At 39.8% G+C, this 24,972-nt stretch overlaps 1 protein-coding gene across 9 annotated transcripts in view; it reads right to left on the bottom strand.

Moving 5' to 3' along the window:
• The window catches only part of LOC149225026 (uncharacterized), a 424,173-nt gene that overhangs the window by 228,546 nt on the left and 170,655 nt on the right, over nt 1-24,972 (bottom strand). For 8 of the 9 annotated variants that reach the window (XR_016249562.1, XR_016249563.1, XM_089386426.1 and 5 more), the window contains exon 5: nt 4,821-4,955. The exons of the other annotated variant lie outside the window; for it this stretch is intronic. Coding sequence is in view for 6 of the 8 variants with exons in the window: in XM_089386426.1 (XP_089242552.1) it covers nt 4,821-4,955 (135 nt within the window). In the remaining 2 variants the exon portion in view is untranslated. The remainder of the gene's footprint in view (nt 1-4,820; nt 4,956-24,972) is intronic. 9 annotated transcript variants of the gene reach the window in all.

The following is a 24,972-nucleotide window of genomic DNA, read 5'->3' as shown; positions in this document are numbered from 1 at the left end:
TTCCAAGGCAGTGCAAGAACCGAATGCAACCAAGTCATGGGGGCGTCAGCTTGTAGTTAGATAGCGAAGCAAGTAAGCGACACAAGTTGTAAAGCGAAAGATAAATTCAAATGAAAGCACAAGTACCTAAGCAATGCAAGACAAGTTGCTAAGATTTGAGAAGGGAGGCTCCAAAATAAAGCGAAGGCAAAATTTTGGAGGGTGGTTGTAGCCGCCACAACAGGTTAAAATCACCAGTCCAAACCAGATTTTGCCTCAAAGTGGTTGGACCGGCTAGTTCAGACCAGTTCGGTCCAATTCTGATCACAATGTTCCTCAATGGTGACTACTCAATTCCTCAACAACGGCTAGATTTCTTTTTCCTCTTCTCAGACACTCATTATTTCCCTTGTGGAGTGAGCACTAGCTTGCTCTATTTTCTTGGACATAATGGATCCGAATTGTCTTGGAGAAGATAAAATTGCATGGATGACTTTCTTTGGATTGGTGAAGTGATGCTATGGTGAATGGTGGTGTTTTATTGGATGTGTTTCTTTCATTTTACAAATGTTGCAACATTAACATTTTTATGAAATCTTAATGATATGTTGTATCTTTATTGGCTCTATTTTGTCACCAAGTATTCATCAGGGAATTTTAGAATAGCATTCCTTGACCATAAATCTCCTATTTATGAAAGTAACTAGGGTTAGATTGAGAGGTTTTCCTCTCTCTCTCTGTGTTTAAGGTCATCCACCTTCGACCTCTCCCTTTTGACTCCATATACCCAACTAATTAAAATCACTAGTCTTTGTGTGTCAATCTTTGAAATTTGTATACCTTTCTTTTCCATGGTATATTAGGGTTAGTGTTTGGAAAAATTTACATTAGAATAGCATAAAATATCTTAAAATACATGGTCCTAGGGTTAGGGTTTGCATCTATCAAATTGAAAATGGAAAAACATGATCTTCATGCATTTTTTAGCCATAATTCTAGGGCTAAAGTCTAGGGTTTCCTAGTTGTTTTGTGCATTTTCAGCCATTGAAACCATTCTCCTGTTTACCTATTTAATAGCCTTTGATATTTTATTTTCTATCCTCACTTATAGCTGATTTTTGTTATTGTTTTCATAAATTTTGCATGCTAAAAATTGTCTTTATCTCAAACCTTAATTTATAACAGCAATTGTTTGATTAATGGTAGCAGTGTTACTTGGGAGCGGGAGCGAAGGCAAGGAGCGGGAGAGAAAACGGGTGCGGGAGCGACATTTTCAAAAGCTCCCGATTTGGGAACAAATCCCGGAGCGTTATTTATATAATATATATATATATATATATATATATATATATATATATTTTTATTTTTATACATATATGTCAACAAAAACATGTAGAATTATGAATTAGATATTAAAAACATAAAAAAACATAATTGAACCATATAACAACAATCATCTAGAAGTTATAATCTCCATAAACCACGTCCACAAGTTAGTAGCATTGTAACATACAACATATTGAGTCTTGTGATTCATCAATCTTAAAGTTAAAAGCTTTCAAAATTCAATATATAACATTTATCATCATTGATCACCAAAGTTGTACTTGTAAGCTAACTGTAACCATTACAACAAATAATACCTAACATGAAATGAAATGTTATAAAATGAAATGAAACAACTTTCAACTTTCATGAAGCATCATATTCATAATTCATTACTAATGAGTTATAATTACCAACTTCAAACTTAATTTGTCATATATTGTTTAAAAAAATATCATAATAAATATGAAAGAGTCAATAGTTATAAAAACTACTAGAAACTAGAAAAGACAACTAAATCTATTATCTATTGCTTATGCTCCGGCCTCTTGCCACCACGAGAAATGTCTAGTTTTTTAGTCTTGTTGGAAAATCAAGATCTTTGTCATTAATGTCACGCTCTAAGCATTAATATCCAGCTAAGTCACATGACACGAGGACACGAGACGTGGAGGACACGAGGGACACGTAAATACGAGTATTCAATACGAAACGCCGCGACCTGGAAACAGGACACGAGGGACACGTTTTATATATATTTAATAAATATATATATATACCGAAATATAGTTTTTTATCCATATTAAATTGTAGGTTGCAGCTTATCTAATCAAATTAAAATATAATTACTTCTCAAAGTTCATAGTTCACTTTAAAAAAATAAATAGAATCAAAATTTACTATTTAGAAATTAGAATGTGATATGCTTGGTCTTGATTCTTGAATATTCAATGTTCATTGTTCATGTACAACTTACAAGCACATAAGAAAATAACTAAAGTCTAATCCTATTGATTTCCTCTGCCCCTCTTGCGAGAAAATGCCACAGTGTTCCCTTTCCCTCTAGATGTAGATGTTGGTGCTGGTGGAGTTGGCAGTGGAGTTTGCTATGCTCTAGAAGATGAAGAACTAGAAGTAGGGGCTATAGGAGGTAGACCACGTCCTCTACTGGTGGCAGGGGTAGCCTGGGCAGGTGGTGTCACCTGGAAACATTACAATCTCCCAATCCTGAAATCTTGAAAAACTGATAAGTCTGCTGCATTTTGAATGAAATCTAAAATTCTACTTTCTCCATATGAAATCCAATGAGGCCGGAACCACGCTCAAACATCCTGAGTCATTTCATGGTAATGTTAAAAATTTAAGTAAAAGGATGAAAATGAAGATTAAGCATAATGTCACTTTTACTTTAAGAATTTAACATTACCATGAATAGCATATCAATACTAGGGCCTAGACTTGATCATTAAGCTGCCCCACTCAAAAATTATTTGTTTTTTTCAAAAAAAATTGCAGCTTATGCAGGCAACGTTTTCTATCAACGGAATACGCGTTTTCCAGATGCAAGACACGACGAAAACCGGTGAATACGTTTTACATTTTACAGGACACGATAATAAACGTTTTCGACACGTTTTAGGGCCGTTTTCGTGTTCGGCACGTAAAATACGGTACATGGGACCTTGGACGACGTGTCCTGTGACTTAGATATCCCGAGGTATCTTTGTCATTACCTCTGTATCTGTATAGGGATCTCTGTCATTAATATCACCCTCTAAGCCTTAACATAAGATAGAAAAAGCATAGCATGTCAAGTCAAAATTTTGTTTAAGTGATGTGTACATTTTTAGGAGGGTCATGATAGAGGAGTTCGACAACCAATGTCACTAACATCAAGGCACATAGAGGGATTGGTGTTCTTGATTAAATACGAGTTCCATACCCCTAATACATCATAAAATTCAATGGAAACATTGCAATCCTGAAATCCTAAAAAACTGATAAGTCTGCTGGATTTTGAATGAAATCTAAAATTCTACTTTCTCCATATGAAATCCAATGAGGTCGGAACCACTCTCAAACATCCTGAGTCATTTCATGGTAATGTTAGAATTTAAACATTACCATGAATCACATATCAATACTAGGGCCATAGGCTTGATCATTAAGTTGCCCCACTCAAAACTTATTTGTTTCTTTGAAAAAAACTTGCATTTGGAACATTATTGCAAAAAAGACTAAACGCTCCCGAAAAGGCAGGGAGCATTTTAGGGAGTGCGCTCCCAAAATCGCTGCGATTTCGAGAGCACGCTCCCGACCCGCTCCCGAGTCACTCCCGCCCGGAGCGCAGATTGGGAGTGGGATCGAGAGGGGGGGTGGGGGGAGAGGGCTCCCACGCAACACTGAATGGTAACATGTGTTTGGAATCTATCTAACCATATCGAAGACCTATCTCAGCCTTCTAGACCCAGCCATATGTTCTTTGAACTCGCTACCTGATTTTCACCTAGAGCCCTACATTATTTAACATATTTCTAGGGTGTCTAAATTAACAAGTTCCTTACAGGATATTTACCCTGGGAATCCTTGGGTTACTTAATTTTCGAGACCTATTGGGAAAGCCCACCTTCTGGGGATAACATACATCCACAAAATAGCAGTGGAACAGCCACTAAGGTGATAGTGGTGGCTGATCTCATTGTTTCCCTTGATCTAGAGTGCCAAGCGAGGCTTTGCACTAGGCTGCTACATTTTGCAATAACAGTGAGCACAAGCGTTACCAAGCAACACTTGGCTACCAAAAATTTGTGTGGGCTTGTCCCCTCCATCTCTGATGTGTTATTTTTCCTCCTTTGTTAAAATGATTTTATTTGAAGAAACAATTCCAATGGAAATTTCATTGATTCCAACACAAATTTAAGGATTTTTTTATCTGATCCAGCACCAGAAACAAATTCATCACCTAATTATGACAAATATGTAGTAGTTGAAATCATATGCTTGAAAGTAAGAGTAAATTTATTAGTAAGAGGATTGTCATCTGTGTAAAAAGATATTACTTTAAGTTTTTATAATGAGTTATGGATTTCCACATAAGGTTATAATGGAGGATATGAGGATATTTCTAGATAAGGCCATGCAATTTCATCATAGTTCTACATAATACTATAAAGTATAATATATTAATTTTTGGTAATAGATTCCTTAGTTTTTCTCAAGGGCTGTAGAACATTCAGCAATAGAGTCTATTGATAAGGTATACCTTGTGTGAAGGTCATTGATTCAAAACCCATGGTTCTAGTTAATGGGGAGAAAGATAAAGCTACTTAGTTTTATAGTTTCTCAATAATTGAATTTTAAATGCAGTACCAAACTATTTAGAGTTAAAGTGTGAAATTTAAGAACATTTTAGATCGACGCACATCAATAGGCTGTTTGAAAATCACAACTATGCCTGTGATCACTCTTATATGTTACATGAAAACCCAAACATAGTAATTCAATCAATATCATACCTCAACTCTCAGCTCCTTCAGTTTAGGACAAAACCGACCTAGCTCAAGTAAAACATTATCAAACACCGTTGGAAGAGAAATCCTTTTGAGATTTTTCAACAAGCGTGGAATGCCACAAAGTATAACTTCTTCAATCTGCAATAACAAGAGATGATACAAAAAACTAGTTTAAAAAAGTAGCACCATTATTCAACCCCATTGTGATAACTCAATTTTGACACGCAAAGTATAACAGAAACAATAGCAATGAAATAATAAATAAGAAGGTAATAAATTTTCAGAAAGTGAATTCTACACTTTTGTAAATATATTTATTTCACCAATAAAGAAACAGAAAGATAAAACAATTTTAATCATAGAATGAATATAAGCATTATAAGAAATTAGTTACCCCTTGATTTTCTTTACAAAATTTTCCACCTAGTAAAGAAATTTAGGGAATGCCTTATTTTGTTATTTGTATCAACTTTACACAGTAATAAAAATTCATTTTATTAAATTTCAGTATCTTTTCCATTTATTGCATCGAGAGGCGCTCTACAACCCAATATAGGGTAGATGTGTAGGCATAATGTAAGATAGTATGTCAACATTTTTAAATGTCGGCTCAATATGTTGAATTTATAAGACATAAAGGATATTAATATTAATCCAACATATTAATAGTATTTGAAAGGTGAAAGAGGCTACAGAGTTTAAACATGAGTTTTTTGCATAACAATATTCCATCACAACCCACAACAAGACTATGAAAATGGCAATCAATCAGAAACGCCAAACATCTCTTTACAAGAAGCCATTGATGGCCATAAATGACTAAAATGCAGGGAATCCATGTCCAAGCAACGCAAACTGTATAGGAGTTGAATGTATATGTCTCTTGATCAGAGGCTTTGACACTTGGATTACAAACAAACAACATATTTCTGGTTTCTTGATTGGGAGAATAATTTGAGAGGGCCTTGAAACCCTAGATAACTGCAGCAAACCCTAGCAGGGAAGGGGAGATTCTGTTATTCTCAGCAGATTTGAGGAGGATATTAGTAAATGGGATTGAATGTTTGATACCCTCAGAGATTACGTGGGGGCTGATAAGAAGTCAAAATGGGTGTCAGTCACAAACTCCAGGGCGAGATCAATAGGGTTTTGAAAAAGGTTCAGGAGGGCTACAGAGAGAAATGCAAGTCCTTCCCAGGTGTAAAAGTCTGAGCTACATTTAACCGAAACCTACCCAATGCTTCACGAAATTAATTAAATTTAGTGTTCTTTGCCTTTTGCTTAGTGTCAGAACATAGAGTAACTACTTAAAGCCACTAATTTCATGGTTATTTGTGCCTATCAAATGAAAAGGTGAATAATTTATTTTAAAATAACTATGGCATATTATCAGGAATTATCTATTTCTTAGCTTTTACTTTAGATAGTAAAAATTGAATACTTGGGCTGTAATTGCATACTTCTAATCTTATCCCCACATTCAATTATAATCTAATCAAATCTTCCTGAATAGTGTTGACTTTTGTAGCTATAGTTGGTCTTCAAAATTAATGCTTTAGCCTTTCAAATAAATGTAATAATCAATTCAAGACATGCTCTTCATGTCAGCTTCAAAAAGAGGGAAAATTGAATTTTCAAATTACGAATTCCTGCCTCCAAAATGTAAGGTCGACTCCAAGTCGGCTCAGCCCTAGAGACGTGTCCATTCAGGCTCCTTTGATCTCTATATAAAGGACATTTCATCCTCTTCTCCACAGATCAATTTGGATTATCTTTTGTGCAAGCAATTCGGATCACTCTTACACTTCTGCTCAACATAAGGAAGAAGGAAGGTAGCAAGAGAAGTTTATGGGCAGACAATCTCTTCTGGGCAGATTGAAACTTTATGGGCAGACGTGTTTCTCTGAAGCAGACCTGAGGCAGATGAATTTCCCTGGAAAACTGAATCTGGGCAGAATGAATCTCTTCTGAGTAGACCGGATTTGTGAGACTATTTAACTTTGTATGACCAGGCTTGACCTGGATTTGTCTATGGTCAGTTTGACCATGGTTTTGACTGAAAGGATTAGATGTATCTCTTGTTGAACTCAATAATTTCTCTAAGGAAAAGGTTGTTGGGTTCTCCACCATGTGGGATTTCCTAAAGTAAAATGCTTGTGTTTCTTGTCTGGCTGTCTCGACTCTTTTTATGATCTTACAATCAATTTTGTTGTACTATTGAAGATCTTTTGTGTAATTGCTTAATGATGAATGTGAATTCAAGAGGATTTAAGGTAAAAATCATTAGAAGTAATTATCAGCTAGAAGACCTATGAAAAATCAACATATAGTACCACATCCAAGAGAGTGATCCAAATCACGGAATACACAATAATAACAGTGCAAACAATTATCTATTGCATGTAGTACTGCAACGGATTGTAAGAAAATTTGCTTGACTCAGCTACAGAAATCAAATCTAACTAGAGGACACGCAAATATACCTATGATTGTTCTCCAGAGAGAGAGAAAGTGGGCAAAACAAAATCATAGTGTTTTATCGATTTGGGTTTCAACAAAACACAAACCCATGCGCAAGGATTTACTGTAGCGGAAATTTTGCCAAGGAATTCCCTATTGCGGAAAATTCGCCAAGGGATTCACGATGAATATGCGACAAGATTAATAGCTATAGTATAAATGACCACTCAAATTTACACTCTTATTTATATTATTTTCTTTATTTTAAAACATTCTTATTTTTATTATTTATTTAAATAAAAACTATTTTTATTTTATTAATTAATTTGTTTTTAGTTCTTTATTTCAATGTAACATCATTATATTATATTGTGTCTATTTCTTAATAAGCTTTTTAGATTTTTCTTTTTTACTAAAAAGAATTATGTAGATGGATGAAATTTAATAAAGAGGGTATACTCTTAGTCATCTTAAACGGATCACATTAAACTCTAACCCTAATTTTAATATTTCAATTATTTTAACAATAACACATCTACACTTCATCATCATTGCCATAAAACCAGTGTAGATCCATCTTAACTCTATATCTACCAAGGGCCGAGAGGGATCAAATCTCTTGAGATGCAAACCTCTTTTAAAGTGAAAAATGATTTGATCACTCTCGGCGCTTGGTATATTCAGAGTTAAGATGGATATAGTCTGGTGTAAATTCATTGAAAAAACTTCTTGTTGAGTGGACAACCAAGCCTTTAGAAAAGGATGTACTAAGCTAAAATAAAAGAACACAACAATGGATCAAAGGGACTAAAGATAGAACATCCAATGTCAATGCAAAGTGAGAGTGCCAAACCATCTCCTAGAACAATGATAAACATAGAAAGATAATAAGATCTAGGATCTAACTAGAGACTAAATAGTAAATGCCAAGCTAAGGAAAGTTTAGAAAGCTAAAAGAGACAAAATAAGATAAGTTGTTGGTAATGCTAGCACCCAAAATGGATTTATCCAAAATCAGATCAGGGAACTTTTCAGAGATCGTTCGTAGGTACATTACAAGATGAACTAGGTAATTTGTCCATTATTCAGCATCAGTTTCCACACAAGTAGCTCATATATAGGTATATCTAGATGACACATCACAATGTACACTCATATCAATTGGATAAGTTTTTTGTAGCATTAGGTTGCCTATACTTGCAGATTCAACAGTGCCTACAGCAAGCATGGAAAGTTGAAAAAAACTCCCAAAGTATGTGATTCGAAGATTTCTATTTTTAGAAATTTGGTCCAAATGACGAGCATTACATTTTTGTAAATTGTTATCTAACCATATGTTTCAGTAACACTAGGAGAAAATTTTTCTCTTAGGATGCAGTTTGCCAACTAGTAGCCCTACCATGATCCACAGATATCCAACCTCAAATGTCTCTCATTCACGCTCCAGGCAGTGCTTCATTTCATCTAGCTTGCTCATCCGATAAAGGTGGATCATCTATTGTGAGGCACATTAACCATTCATGTATTCAAATGCTTTCATTTAATGTTTAAGGACATTCTAACATGGATCATACGTTGAATTGGATGATAGACCACTAATGGTTGTTCACTTGTTCCATTTAATGTTTAAGGACATTCTAACATGGATCATACATTGATTTGGATGATAGACCACTAATGGTTGCTCACTTGTTCCCTTGCTTCACCTTGGTGGTTATCACTTGCCCTTAGTCCAGTGTGACCTTCCTTGAGGCCTTTTCTCTCACTATCTATGATGAGCACAAATAAGGAGGCTCTTATGATGGTAGCATTCCATGATTTCCATACTTAACCCTTTTCAACATTCCATTGTATCATTGTTCTATCTTTTCGACTAGTTGTTATCAGTCACTCGTGTTGGTTCATTGTTCACCTTGTCCTATGAGAAGTGGTTGTATATACTAGAGTTTGATGGAGCTGTAAGAAAAGAAAGAGCATGAACCAAATGTTAGAATGCAAAAGGATAGCAAGGGATGTAAAACAAGTGAAGGTCAAACTATAGTCTTAACTCTAACCCCTCTAATATAGCCACTCATCCCCAAAAGTATCCATGCTTCTCACGCCTATCAAAGCAAGAGGAACACTCTATGAACATCGCAACACCAATGAACCAATAAATTTCCCATCACAAAAGGAGCTTGTTAAACAAGCTATCTAAAGAAATAAAAAACATAAATATAGCGGGCTTTCAAGAACAAAAGCAAGGAAGGTAACTCGAGAATTGCTAAGTGCTCTCTCTACAAATGCATTCATCATAACCTAGAAAAAGACTATGACTCCACTCATTAAGTAAAATTGTAAAACCCAAATCATAGCACCATTCACACCTATCTTTTGAAAGGGTTGGCCTAGGAATTGTTCCTCCCCTCAGGGTTTGAAGGAACTAATAGGGCCTTGTAATAACCCTCACACCTAGCATGATAACTTGTTTACAGATCATAAATCTAGGGGGATATTTGAAGATGATGCTTGTGTAAAGTACTTTGATGCCTTTAACATTCAATATGGCCCACTTTGGTATTCTCATGGTTCTTGCACCCACGACATTGATCTTACTTGATCCTATGAGTATGTGCTAGACATTTTCTCCCGCGAACAGTTGTCATCCCTGTTGAAATTTCTAAGTCTAACACATTAGAAATCCCTACTGCATTATTTGGTTCATTTTCTCCTACTTGTTCTTTACATTAACAAGTTATTTATAAATATAAATACCGGAAATAAACACAAATGCAGCCTTAACACATATACAGATCAGCAACTGAAATAACTTAGACAAACACACAAGGGACACCGTTATTTTTGAACAATCGTCCCCAGACAAACCGAATGAGGGAAAACCAGTGCAGCAGATATGAGGGTTTTATTATTATGTAGTTTTTGAATACAACTACAGTGCCAGAAATGGCTCACCCAATAGAGAATACCCTTGGCAGAAGTACCTCTCCTTGGAGACAGATATTCTGGCTGATAAGTCACTGGATGATCGATCCCACAGCAACTACGGCAACTCCTTAGTTGGATAGCAAACGCTGCTCCAAGCTTCTCCACTGCTCTACGTCACTCTGCTAGGGACTGTGTCACCCTCTCAACTCACCAGCACTCAATCTGCCCCACGAAAATCACCCAGCGCTACCTCTTGGCCCTAAATCAGCTCTGCTAGCCTCTGCGTCAGCCCCTTGGCTCTCTGAGTCAGACCTTTGCATCACCCACATTGGCCTCCTCAGCCTCTACATAAGTCCCAGCTGCCTCTGCATCAGCCTCTCCAAGCTCTGTGCTCTCTCTCTGGCACTATCTCTACCTCTCTGCTATGTATTCTCGGCCTCGTGCCGAACTACCCCTTGCTGCAACAGATCACTAGTTCGATTCTCTCAGTAAACCCCGCTCAAGAAAATCGAACTGACTGATCAATTTGGTGTGTCTCCAACTGACCTCAAGCCTCCTCTCATACTTTTCCTGATGAGTCTTCAACGGCCGAGATTAAGTCCCTAATCAATGACTAAGATTAGATTTGGTTTGATCCATGTCATTTAGAACATTCTCACCCAGTTTTATGTTAATACCCATTAATATTTTAGTTTTCCTATCTTTAGACTAAGGAACCCCATTAAAAATATTAATTGTTTTAATATCTCTCCAACCGGTGGAATTTCCCCAAACGATTTCTGGGTCTTGGAGATCTCATGTGCCTATCCACCAATTTTCATGGCTAGAACACATCTGATTCTACCACAAATCAACACTCCCCCTTAGCGAGGAATGTGCTCTAGCAATGTTTCACTATAGAAACATCACACTGATCTTCCGCATCGGTACCTGTGTCGATACGTGGCCAGCTGCCACACATCCCCTGCATTGTTGCTCCCTGTAATGTTGCCCATGACACTACCACTGCCACTGCTACATCTCTACTGCAACTCCCTCTCAACATGCTGCCCCTACCACTGCCACTGCTAACTGCTGCACTGCAACTCAGTTATCGAGAAGTAAGTAACTGACTTCTCCCAAATATTAACATCCCAGTCAGTCTGGAAGTCTCGTGATGTTGAAGTTGCCTCTATTGCTACCCTATGCACCCTCTGTTGCCACTGCGCTACTGCATACACCTCTATGCCTCTTGCACTACTGCAACCTCCACTGCGTTGCCTCAGAATTCTGCACCCAAGCACTGCCTCGCTGCTCCACTACACTTTGCTCCACCCGACATCTGTCATCATGCTACTGTCGTTAAGGGCTCTCGTAGCCGGATGTGATCCAAGAGTTTGGGTACCTCAAGGATCGTACCCCTACTATGTAGTCCACCTGACTACAACTCGATATCCCCCCACCTCTTCTCTAAAGGTGCATGAGCACTCATGGCACAGTCGTCATCAGTGTCGACCTCTTTCTCCGCCTTAGCTAGAGCTGCCTTAGAATCAGAAGCCTCTCCCTTGTTTTTCTTCCTTGGACACTAGGATGCATAATGTCCCAGCTCCCCAAAATGGAAGCGCTTCACCTTGGAGATGTCCTTCTTCTTCCTCTTTCCTTGTTGTCCCGCAAATGCTAGAGCCGCATCCTCCTCCTCCTCTTACTTGATTCGACCTCCCTTGCCACTGCTCCCTGCCTTGGTCATCCTCCTGATCTCTTCTTGGCGAAGAGTTGCCCACATCTCCTCCCATCCTGGAAGAGTAGCCCTGCCCAAAATACTTTGGACAAATGTCTCCCACTCCTCGGAGACTGCATTCAGGGAAATCTTAACCATAAATTCTGGATCCGGTGTAGACCCCACGGAAGTAAGCTAGTCGCGAATCTCCTGCAACCTGAGAAGGAATGGATCTATCTGCTCTCCCTTCTGCATCTGATACGACCACACCTGCTTCTCCAATAGCATCTTTCGCTGCATGAAAGTGCCCTAATACAAGGTCTTCAGAGTATCCCACATTTCCTTTGTTGTGTTCTTTTCAGCAATATGTGGTATGACATGATCTTTGACCCCGTCTAGGATCATGCACTTCGCCCTCACCATTACATCCTCATACTTCTCATTCGCAACTGGGTTGACCGGGATAGCCATGGTTCTCAAGGCAAAGTCCTTGATGCGATGTCAATCCAGGACTGTCAAGATCCTGGCCTTCCAAATGACAAAGTTGGAAGCTCCGTCCAACCTGTCCTGATCCCTCAGTCCATTCACTACCATTTCAGCTCCTCTTCTAGACTCCCTTTGAGTTTCGACTTCCCTCCTGGAAATCTCCCTCTAAGTCCTGATTTTCCTCCTGGAAATCCTCTGGCCAACTGTCGAACCGCTCCTCTCCAATCCTCCTTGCAACTGCAACTTGGATCTGGATTTCTTGGCTAGAAATTCATCAAGGTAGTGACTCCCTCTACCTTGGTTCTGTCTCCTTAGGTATTGTTCTGTTCTGACAGAACCAACACCCCACCAGCTTCTCAATCACAATCTGCCCACAGCTCCCCAAGCCCCGACAACTGAAGAAATTAAGCCTTTCAGGCTCTGAGCAATCCCAGCAACAGCAAAATCTTCTCCTCCTGGCCACAACGTCGGTCCTTCCTGGCTGAGAAAGATGAGCAGGCACTGTGTAGGTCTGATCTGCACCTCTCTGCTTCTGCATTGAATCTCCTCCTGCCTAGAAATGATGATGCAGGCCCTCTACGTCACTTCTTCTCTGTTGCCTCTGCTCCGAAACAGCGTTGTCTCTCGGGGCAGCTTCTACTGCTGCAAATTCTTCAGATTTCTGTTGGTGCCTTCAGTTCTCCTCTGATCTGCAACCTCGCTCTAATACCATGTTGAAATTTCTAAGTCTAACATGTCAGAAATCCCTACTGCATTATCTGGTTTATTTTCTCCTACTTGTTCTTTTCATTAAAAAGTTATTTATAAATATAAATACCGAAAATAAACGCAAATGCAGCCTTAACACATATACTGATCAACAACTAAAATAACTTAGACAAACACACAAGGGACACCGTTATTTTTGGACAATCATCCCCGGAAAAAACCTAATGCGGGAAAACCAGTGCAACAGATATGAGGATTTTATTATTATGTAATTTCTGAATACAACTACGGTGCCAAAAATGGCTCACCCAACAGAGAATGCCCTCGACAAAAGTACCTCTCCTCAGAAACAGATATTCCGGTTGATCAGTCACCAAATGATCGATCCCACAGCAACTATGCCAGCTCCTTAGCTGGATAGCGAAAGCTGCTCCAAGCTTCTCCACTGCTCTGCGTTACTCTATTAGGGACTGTGTCACCCTCTCAGCTCACCAGCACTCAGTCTGCCCCACGAAAATCACCTTGCGCTGCATCTCAGCCCTGCACCACCTCTGCTAGCCTTTGCGCCAGCCCCTTGGCTCTCTTTGTCAACCCTCTGGCCCTCTGCACCACCCACACTTGCCTCCTCAGCCTCTGCGTAAGTCCCAGTTGCCTCTGCGTCAGCCTCTCCAGGCTTTGCACTGTCTCTCTGGCACTATCTCTACCTCTCTACTATGTATTCTCAGCCTCGTGCCAATCTGCCCCTTGCTGCAACAAATCACTAGTTTGATTCTCTCAGCAAATCCCGCTCCAGAAAATCGAACTGACTAATCAATTTGGTGTGTCTCCAACTGACCCTCAAGCCTCCTCTTATACCTTTCCTGTTGAGTCTTCAACGGCCAAGATTAAGTCCCTAATCAACGACTAAGATTAGATTTGGCTTGATCCATGTCATTTAGAACATTCTCACCTAGTTTTATATTAATACCCATTAATATTTTAATTTTCCCAAGTTTAGACTTAGGAACCCCATTAAAAATATTAATTATTTTAATATCTCTCCAACTGGGTGGAATTTCCCCAAACGATTTCTGAGTCTTGGAGATCTCATGTGCTTTAGCCTCTCCACCAATTTTCATAGCTAGAGCACATCCGATACTACCACAAATCAAAAATCCCTTGAGGAAATGTATGATGCTTCTCTAACACTTCAAAGAGGACCTCAAGCCCCAGTGATGATTGTATAGGTCACTTTGATAAACGATGTTGGACACTTATTAAGGAGCATTGACCATGGGATGTCTTCGCATAATTTATGACACACTCACCTACCTCCAAGATGTTCAACATTGCCCTCCAAAGTTAGGAGGTTACCATGAGAGCATATGTACCCCAGAGATGACAAGACACCCACAATATGGCATTGCACCAACTTGATGGACATTGCCCAACTTTGTACAATGTTTGATGATGATGACATGAGACCCCTCCAGAGCGGATGGTACATTGTTCTCCATGATGACATCATGCCTTAGCATTATGACACCCCCTATATGGTTGGATGGATGACATGGGCACATTTTTGCATAACCCTTCGTTTAGAAGCCTTCCTTGATGATTGGACATCCATTTTATGAGCAAATATGACCTTTGAGATGAGATTCACCCCTTTCGAGCCCTCAACCATCCATTCAACTTTTGATGCAAAGATACACCTTTCAGAGGATGACATCACCCTTTAAGGGAATTTAACTCACACATGTGGATTAATTGTCACATAGTTTTATGTTTTATCCTTGATTTAGCTATCTTTGGGGGTCAACCTGTGAAATATCTAACTTGTAAGGATGATATTATTATTTTAGGGCTTTAAGGTTATAATTAGAGAAAATTGACTTGGTCACCCTCATATAAATAGAGGGAATGTGATTTCTCTTAGTTCATAGTCACACTTGGAGATCAACTCAAACTAGCTACTTGTCTCTTCACTTTTGTGCACTATGGAAGCACTAGTGTACAGAATTTCTCTTGGAGGATATTGGTTGGATGGATCTCTCTAGGGTAAATTAGGGGTAGGTTACAGAAAAATCATTCATTTTCAGCGTTATTCGCCTTAGATATTATTGTCCTAGGGTTAGAACTTGTACACATTCATTTGGAAAAGTGTTGTAATTTATTCTCTTTTTTACTCATTCAATAGCCCTAATTTTTCACTTGTTTATCATAGAACCTAGGGCTACTTTCCTATTGTTGTTATAAAATTTTCCATGTTGTAAATTGTTGATTGAAACACTAGTTTATAATAGTAAAGTGTAATTTCTTGATTGCTTCTATTTGGGAACTTATTTGAGCCTTTAATGGTTAAACTAAGCCCTCTAAATTTAGGCAAGGGGACTTTTGAACTCGCTCTTGAAATTATACCTTAAATCACTAGAAACCCTAATCACTGCATATGTGTATATCAGTGAATCATGGTGTAGAACCCATAGGGGGCATTTAGCCTAATTTTATTTGGGTTACTTCATCCCTAAGATCTACTCGAGAAGTCTCCCTTGCGGTTGATGGCGTCCAACCACAGAGACAAGGGGAGTAGTTGTTGCGGTCACAATGGTAACTCTCCCATTGTTGCTCTCAATCTAGGTTGCTAATTAACACCTTGCACTAGGTTGCTAAATTTTGCACTAACAAGGACCAAATATGGAGATTTGTTCATGGATCAAATTCCAAACGATTCTAAGACCATGAAAATTTGTGTCTACTTTTAGCAAGCTAATTATATTTTTGGAAACCTAATGTGGCAATAACATTAGTGTCTTCCAACCATTTCAAGGGGTTTGATTTTTCAACATTAGTATTCATTTTGGTAGCTTCTAGATAAGTTAACATAATATGATATTATTAGCGTCCAAAAAGTGACCATAGATAGGTCAAAGGCCCTGCAACGTACATTAGAAACAATAAATAGACTAAGTGGTCAAATAAATGTACTATAAATTGATATCGTGAGAGGAATTTTAACTTCTCCATTCTAATTGTTGTCAAAAAATCTAGCAAGCCTCGTGAAAGGACTCACAAGGTGAGGGCCAAACCCTATGGAAACAATGGGGAAGGATTGCCATTGTCACCTCAAAAATCTTCCTCTTGTTGTTTAGTGGAATTTCACCACAAGGGAAACTTCCCTTTATTCACTTATAAGGGTATCCTAATTAGAGGGCTCAAGGTGATATGAATAGCCTAGGCAAAGATACCTTGAAGCCAATGTAGACTTGAATCTTCTTTATAAAGGTCCAAGTATACTAACACTAGACTGGCTAAGAACTACTACAAATTAGGATTTATTGATATGCAATGAAAAGTAGTATCTATACATGTAGAAGTCAAAGGAAGGATTCCCTCAATGATTAAAGACAACAAAGGAATATGGAAACCCTCAAATGGGCTTCAAGTTGAAGCTTGGCTAGGCACTAGGGTTTTAATGATACAAAGGAGTTTGGAAAAGATGGCATCAACCCTAATTAGGGAGGTCTCACCACAATTAACAATTAAGTCTAGATTTTGCTTTTAAAAGGTTTGTTAAGGCAAACCTTGAAATTTCATCGACAAGCATCCATCCAATCTCAATTTTATGGCAAAACGACCATAGAAAAGCCATAGCGGCTTGCCTTAAAAAGCCTATGAGATGTAAGAAAAGAAGGATATTTAGGTTTTGATATCTTTTTGTCAACACAACCCTAATTAGTGCCTAATCCTACCTGGGCTAATGGAGGTTTAGGGAAAATTTTGAAGGATGATGAAAATTGACTACAATAAGGGGGGGATATATTTTTCCTCTTGTAAACACCTAGCCATCCTTTTTGTGAGAGGAGAAATTAAATATACAAAAGGCACCCTAGGAGATCTTCTATAGGTTTCAAGGAAGAATAATTTTAACATGCAAAACATCACCAAGATTTCCAATAAACAATATGCATTTAGTCACGAAACATTTAGAAACCCTAGAATAAATTCATTCACATGCAAAATAAAGAGAAATCAGCAATAAACTTACAAATTGCCCTAGAAAAGCCTTCTTTCAATCTCGAAAAGATGTCACCAATGCAAAAATCAATCTCCGATATAAAGATGCTTTGTAAAAATCACATTTTGCCAAGTAGCAAAATAGAGAAAGGTAATCTACACTATCTAAGGAGGCTAAATTCACGTGTATGATAATGAAACGAAATGGAGGGATCCTCAATTTATAAGCGTTTGGCGAGCTGCGCAGGGGTGACGCAGGGCCTAGACAGAGTTGTTTGGACGACTCACTTGGAGCTGGCAGTCAGAGCCCGGGCCCCGGATTGCTTGGAGAGAGAGTAAAATCCCTTGATATATTTTTGTTAGTATTCTCTTGGATAGAATCGCCAGTTTGGCGACATTTTATTGTACTCAGAATTTCTATTGCAAATAATAATATAAACCCTCAGCTGCTGCAACTGGTTTTCCCACATTGGGTTTTTTCGGGGACTTTTGTCAAAAAATAAAGGCGTCACAATTTTTGTGTGTGTCCTAACATTTCTTAGTTTTCAGCGCTTTTATTTTCCACAGTATTTTATTTGTGAAAACTGTAGTGTGATTAATTTGTTGTTTTTCTAGCAATAAACTACATAGTTAATTTTACAGATAGAAGAATTAATTCTACTTGGAAGAGAAATTTCGTAGAAATTTTTACATTGTATCAAAGCTAGGTTTGACAAACAGAAAGCTCAGAGGCAGAGAAAAGAAAATTCGTTGTTCAGAGGGAGCAGCAAGACGATTTTTTTGGCACTGCATAGTGCCTAGCCAGGCAGTGCAAATTGTTGGGCAAGGTTTCAATTTTTCAATGCAGGGTTGCAAAAAAATTCAACTTGTCAAAGTGAATGATTCCAACAAGCAGAGGGAGCACCAGTAGCTCAGATTTTCGCAAAGTGGATTTTTTGCCTGGGCACAGAGGGTTTTGTAGCAGTTTGCAGTAGCAGAATCAATGCCAAAAGGAAGAGAAATAGCACATTAAATTATACTCAGGATGTCTTCAATAAATTCTCCAAAGTTCTCTAATGTGGCCATGCATCGATATGATATTCAGGGAGCTTCAGAGTTGTCTTCCAGATTGAAGGACGAATTCGCTTGCTTATCTAGCTCAACTTTACACGGTGTTTGGTATATAGACAGTGGAGCGTCAGCTCACATGACGGGGGTTAGAGAATATTTCTCTAACTACAATGAACAGTAGATGGACTTCCAAATCACAATGGTAAACAGGACAAAGTGCACTCCAAGACGGAGAGGTACCATCAAATTTCAGAGCGAGTTAGGAGCAAGTACCAGTGCTACAGATGTACTACACATGCCAAGATTAGGTATGAACCTGATTTTAGTATCCCAGAGACAGGATAAGGGACATGATGTCCACTTCGTAGGGAAGAAGGCATTTGTCAAACACCTGAGCTAGAAAAGGGTGACAGATTAGAGTTCAAAGCAACAGGGTATGCAGGTTGCAGCTCGACTCTCCAATGGCACTAGTAGGCAGCGACAGTAGCAGAGGGAAGGACCTGAACGAGATATGGCATAGGAAAATGGGACATTTACACCATGGAGCACTTAGATTGCTCAGGGAGACAATGACAGGTGTTCCAGAACTTGGCACGGAACACAATGATGTGTGCAGAGGGTATGTGCTTGGGAAATATGCTAAGATAGCATTCCCAAGGAGTGGCAGCAAAGCAAATGGCGTGTTAGGACTTATACATTCAGACATTTGTGGCTTGATGTCCACTAGAGCTCTCAATGGGGCTGAGTGTTTAGTCACCTTTATTGATGACCATTCCAGGAAAACCTGGATCTACTTCTTGAAGACCAAGGATGAGGTCTTTGATCGCTTCAAGGAGTTTCGGGCTCTAGTGTAGAATGCGACAGGGAAAAAGATCAAGGTACTTCAGTCAAATAATGGTGGAGAGTTAACAGATAAAGACTTCACAGATTTTTGTGCAAAGGAAGGCATCAGAAGAGAGCCAGTAGCTCCATACAATCCACAGAAGAATGGAGTAGTGGAGCAGAAGAACAGATCCATAGTTGGGGTTGCAAAAGCAATGTTATATGACCAGGATTTGCCTAGGTTTCTATGGGCAGAGGCATGTAACACAGCAATGTATATTCAGAATAGAACTCCTCAAAGGGCAATGGGGAAGATAACACCAGAAGAGGTATTTTTAAGGAAGAAGCCTGAAGTAGGTCACTTCAAGATCTTCAGTAGCATAGATTATTGCCACGTGCCAGATGAGAAGCGCACCAAATTGGATCAAACTGCAGAGAAGGGGTTGGGTATAGCGAAACCTCAAAGGAATTCGGGATCTAAGTTCCTAGTAGCAGGAAGATCATAGTGAGATGGGACGTGAATTTCATGGAGGATAGAGCCTTCAAGAGATCTCATGAGATGCTAGCAGACGGTTAGAGTAGCGAGCAAAAGATCCATTGGTCCAGCAACAAGAGCAGCCATAGGGCTAGTCGGTGGGACCACTGATAGGACAGACACATGGATATAGTACAGCTACGAGTATCAGCACTTCCGTAGGTGTAGGAGATCCTGTGAGTTCTCAACAAACAAGAGCTGCAGAGGCAGGATGAGGAGTTGGTTGAGCCTCCCATCACTAGTGGCCAAACTAGCAGGGAAGTTTGTCAGACGTTGAGAGATGCAGAGGTGTTTGTTGGAGATCTTAGGACGAACAAGAGAGAACGTAAACAGCCAAACAGATACTAAGGATTGGTGGCACAAGTTGAAGAACCTTCTAGCTATCAAGAAGTCGCACATCATCGGGTGTGGATAAATGCCATGGTGGAGAAGTATACCTCCATCATGACTAATGATGTTTGGGAGGTAGTGTGAGGCCTGAGGATAGGTCAGTCGTGGGCTCTCTATGCATCTATAAGATCAAGTATGTTACAGATGGCAGCATGGAGAAGTATAAGGCTAGGTTCATGGCAAAGTGGTATGCACAGAAGGAAGGAATAGACTGAGTAGTCCTTCGACCTAGTTGCTAGATATACCTCCATCCGCTCAGTTATATCCTTGGCAGCACAGATGGGATGGGAGACTCACCAGATGGACATCAAGACAGACTTCTTGAACACGGTGATAGAGGAGGTGTATATAGAACAGCCAAATGGTTTTGTGACGCATAAGAAGCACACACATGTGTACAAGTTGAAGAATACTCTATACGGGCTCAAGTAGAGTCCTAGGGAATGGTATGGTCAGATCAATAGCTACTTGCAACAAATGGGGTTCGTCAAGAGTGACGCAGATCCGAACCTTTACTATTTGATGGTAGAGGATGAGCCACTCATCCTAGTAGTGTATATGGATGACCTATTCCTGACAAGATCAGGCCTCATAAAGGACTACAAGAGGAACCTGGCAGCAGAGTTTAACATGAAGGATTTGGGGTTGATGCACTATTTCTTAGGCTTGGAAGTGTGGCAGAAAGATGAGGAGATCTTCCTTAGTCAAGGGAGATATGCTACAGAGATTCTAGAGATATTCAGGATGCAGGATTGTAGACCCATGTCTACACCCATGATCACCAACTGGAAGAAGATATATGTTGATTTTTGTAGCATCGGATGTGCTCTAGCCTCAAGATTTTGCATAAAGGCTAAGACACGTGCATTCTCCAAGACACAGAAAACCTTTGTGAAAAGTCCAGCTAGAGATGGTTTAATTAAAATAATTAATCATTTTTTAATGTATTCCTAAGTCTAAACTTAGGAAATGTGATTACTTGAAGGGTATTAATTAAATTTGGTGCGACTTTTCTAGAAGAAGACGAGGATCAACACCTAGTTAATCTTAGCCCTTGATTATGTTTTAATCTTGGTTGTTGGTGCTCCAACGAGAGATTATAAGGAGCTTGATGGGCACTTGGAGAACACACTAAGAGAGTGAGATCTAGAGATCGAATTAGTCAAGAGTAGCAGCGCTGAGTTGTCGAACAGAGATCGAGTGATCTTCTTGTAGTAAGGCGCAGGGATAGTAGACCGGAGGGGATTTTTCCAATTCCGAAGAGTCCAAGGCAGAGAAAGCAATGAGAGGTACAGAGAGGCAGCGCAGTGCTTCAGAGGGAGTCTGCAATTTCAGTCGAGATCTAGTGCCGGAAGCTGAGGTGTGAGACAGAGGACTAGAGAGTCAAGTTCCAGCCAGCGAATCAATCAACTGGAAGTGTGACGCAACTCCTAGAAGTTGTCACGTAGAGGCGGCATGGGGCTAGCCATCCAAAGCTTGGATCAGAGTCGGATCCCCAGCGACAACGTGAGAATATTTCTCACTAACTCTTTGCCAGATTATTCTCTACACTAGATTGCCAATTTGGGGATCTAAAGATTTGTCCTCAGGTTACTACTGCATAATAATAAAACCCTCAGCTGTTGCACCAGTTTTCCCAACTTGGATATTCCGGGGACATTGGTCCAAATATGACTAAGCATATGTGTGTGTACATCTATTCTTCAGCATTTTATTTCTTCCGCAGTATTTATTTTGTGAAGGTTGCAGTGTATATGTTTCAATATTTGTCGTAGGAAATTACAAATATTTTGTTTGATTAATTTAACAAATAGAAGAAACATTATCAGTTGTTGCAGTGGGATTCAAATTTCTGAATTTTCACATGGTATCATAGCACAGATCGTAAGTCAGAGAGCTCAGTGTAGAAGGAAGGAGGCATTTTGAATTTCTGAGTAAGCAGCGATTCGAAACCCTCAGGGGCAACGTATTTCCTTGGCTAGGAGGGTCAGTTTTTCGTGGAAATTTTACTTCTCTGAGTGAGTCGATAGAAAATAAAATTTTCCAGACCAAGGAAGAGCACACACTGAGGGAATTTTTTCCCCAGGGAACTTCTAGCCAAGAAGTTCGAATTTTCCTAACAAAGCAGCAGTAGTTGTGTGCAAAATTTCTCATTCCAGAAAGGAGTGCGAACAGCAGGGTAGCAGCTACGCAGAGGAGAAGAGGAGGAGTTCGACATTTTTGCAGAGATGGCATCAGCAAGGCTGAGAGATCAGGATCTACTGGAGGTAGCCTCCAACTATGTGATCTGGAAGGCAAGAATTTCATGTCTTCTAGATGAGCATGATCTCAAAGATTATATCGATAATGTGGTAGTTGTACCCATAGATGCAAATCCGTTGAAGGCCTACAAGGAGATGGCAAAGGTAAAGAGGTTGATTCTCGATGGGATTTGATATCACGTGGTGTCTCACATAGTTGGCAAACATATTGCCCCGCAGATGTGGGAAGCACTAGCTACGTTGTACGAAGGATCTTTTGAGCAGTGGAAGATGTATCTTGAGGACGAGTTGAGATGCACAAGGATGCAGAAGGGGGAGCATATAGACCCCTTCCTTACTAGGCTTCAGGAGTCCAAGATCAGTTGGCTTTAGTAGGGATAGCACCCAACCTACAGAGTTTGTATGATTAGGTCTAAACAGTGTTTCCGAAGAACGGAAAGTTTTCGTCCAGAGTATCGTGGGCAGAGAGAAACTGCCAGATTGGGAACGTGTGTGGGTTGCTCTGCAGCAAGAGGAAATGAGGCGAGATTTGGTGAAGAGCACCATCAGTGGTGCTAGCAGCAGCAATGGGACGAAGCAAATAACGGAAGAGGAAGATGTGGCCCCCGCATCTTAGGTGCAGCAGGAACAACGCAGGAGGAAGAAGGACATTTCCAAGATCAAGGGCTTCAGGTGTGGTGAGCTTGGCCACTATAGCACTCAATGTCCTTTCAGAAAGAAAAACAAAGACAAGAAGCAGGATCAGCAGGTTGCATCCGCTGAGATTGACAAGTTGCCCTCCAGACTGGAGGAAGAGTTTGCCATGATCACCGAGTTAACTCCAGGGGGGTGGTGATTTGGAGTTGTAGCCCCAGAGAGCTATAGGATGGGAAGGATTCTTGAGGAGGTCCACCTCATGAATCAATACCTTGCTACGAGAGCCCAAGATATGCAGTAGCAGGATGGATCAGTGGCAGTTGGTGCAGTCAGGTGCCAAAGTGACAAATGCAGTAGCTTGTAGCAGGTCAGATACGAGGCAGCGCAAAGCAAAGTTGGCAGCAGTGCAAATGGCATAGCATAGAGATAGCAACAACGCAGAGGATTCAGTGACAGCGCAGAGACTAGCAGCAATCAGGACTCGGGTGACAGATGCATCATACTTACCACAGTTGGTTCAGTATTTTGGATGCTTTTCCATTCCAATTGCTACACTTGCAGCAGCAACAAATGGAGAGAGTTGCAATGCATGTGCAATTTTGGCACCAATTCAGCAGAGTCAGCAGCAGCACGGATGCAACAATCAGAGTTGCGCAGTAGTTGATGGGCAGCAGATCCAGACATCAGCAACACAACAGGAGATGGTGTAGAGACAGAGTGATGCTTCATTGGGTTGCAACACTAGAGCACATTCCTCGCTAAGAGGGAGTGTTGATTTCTATAGCATCAGATGTGCTCTAGCCTCAAGATTTTGCAGAGAGGCTAAGACACATGCATTCTCCAAGACCCAGAAAATGTTTGGGAAAATTCCACCTAGAGATGGTTTAATTAGAATAATTAATTATCTTTTAATGTATTCCTAAGTCTAAACTTAGGAAATGTAATTAATTAAAGGGTATTAATTAAATCTGGTGCGAATCTTCTAGAAGAAGACGAGGATCAACTCCAAGTTAATCTTAGCCCTTTATTATATTTTAATCTTGTTCGGTGGTGCTCCAACGAGAGATTATAAGAAGGAGCTTGATGGGCACTTGGAGAACACACTAAGATAGTGAGATCTAGAGATCGAATTTCTCAAGAGTAACAGCGTTGAGTTCCCAGAGAGAGATCGAGTGATCTCGCAGTGAGAGGCAGGGATAGTAGACCAGAGGGGATTTTTCCAGTTCTAAAGAGTGCAAGGCAGAGAAGGCAACGAGCAGTTCAGAGATGCAACACAGTGCCACACAGAGGCAGCACAGTGCTTCAGAGGGGGTCCACAATTTTGCTAGGAGCAGACGAGATCTAGTGCTGGAAGTTGGGTTGTGAGACCGGAGGGCCAGAGAGTTGAGTTCTAGCTAGCAAATCGATCAGCTAGAAGGGTGACGCAACTCCTAGAAGCTGTGACGCAGAGGCAGCATGGGGCTAACCATCTAGAGCCTGGATCAGTGTCAGATCGCCAGTGACAGCGTGAAAACATTTCTCACTACCTCTTTGCCAGTTTATTCTCTGTGTCAGATTGCCAGTTTGGGCATCTAAAAATTTGTACTCAGATTACTACTGCATAATAATAAAACCCTTAGTTGTTGCACCGATTTTCCCAAGTTGGGTTGGTCCAAAAATAATTGAGTATATGTGTCTGTGCATCTATTCTTCAGCATTTTATTTCTTCCACAATATTTATTTTGTAAAGCTCGCAGTGTATATGTTTCGATATTTGCCGTAGGAAACTGCAAATAATTTGTTTGATTAATTTAACAAATAGAAGAAACATTATCAGTGGCTGCAATAGGATTTGGATTTCCAAATTTTCACAATAGATGCATCAGAGGACAAGGATGTGGACTCCACCTTGTATAGACAGCTTATCGGTTCTCTCATGTATCTAGTAAACACTGGGCCAGATATTTGATTTGCAGTCAACACTCTCAGTTAGTTTATTGTGGAACCAAAGAGAATGCATTGGATAGCAGCAAGGCATATTCAGACGTATTTGCACGGCACAATAAATTATGGGTTGAAATATACCCGTGGAGATGATGTCAAACTATGTGGGTGCACATATGCAAATTAGGCAAGCAGTTCAATGTATAGGAAAAGTACCTCTACATATTGCTTCAGCGTTGGATCAGGGATGATTTCTTGGTGCAACAG

The sequence above is a fragment of the Pinus tabuliformis genome, chromosome Q, assembly GCF_031772625.1.
Source record: "Pinus tabuliformis cultivar Carrire ecotype Pingquan chromosome Q, CPIR1, whole genome shotgun sequence".
Lineage (NCBI taxonomy): Eukaryota > Viridiplantae > Streptophyta > Pinopsida > Pinales > Pinaceae > Pinus > Pinus tabuliformis.
This window is presented reverse-complemented; position numbering and strand designations above follow the sequence as displayed.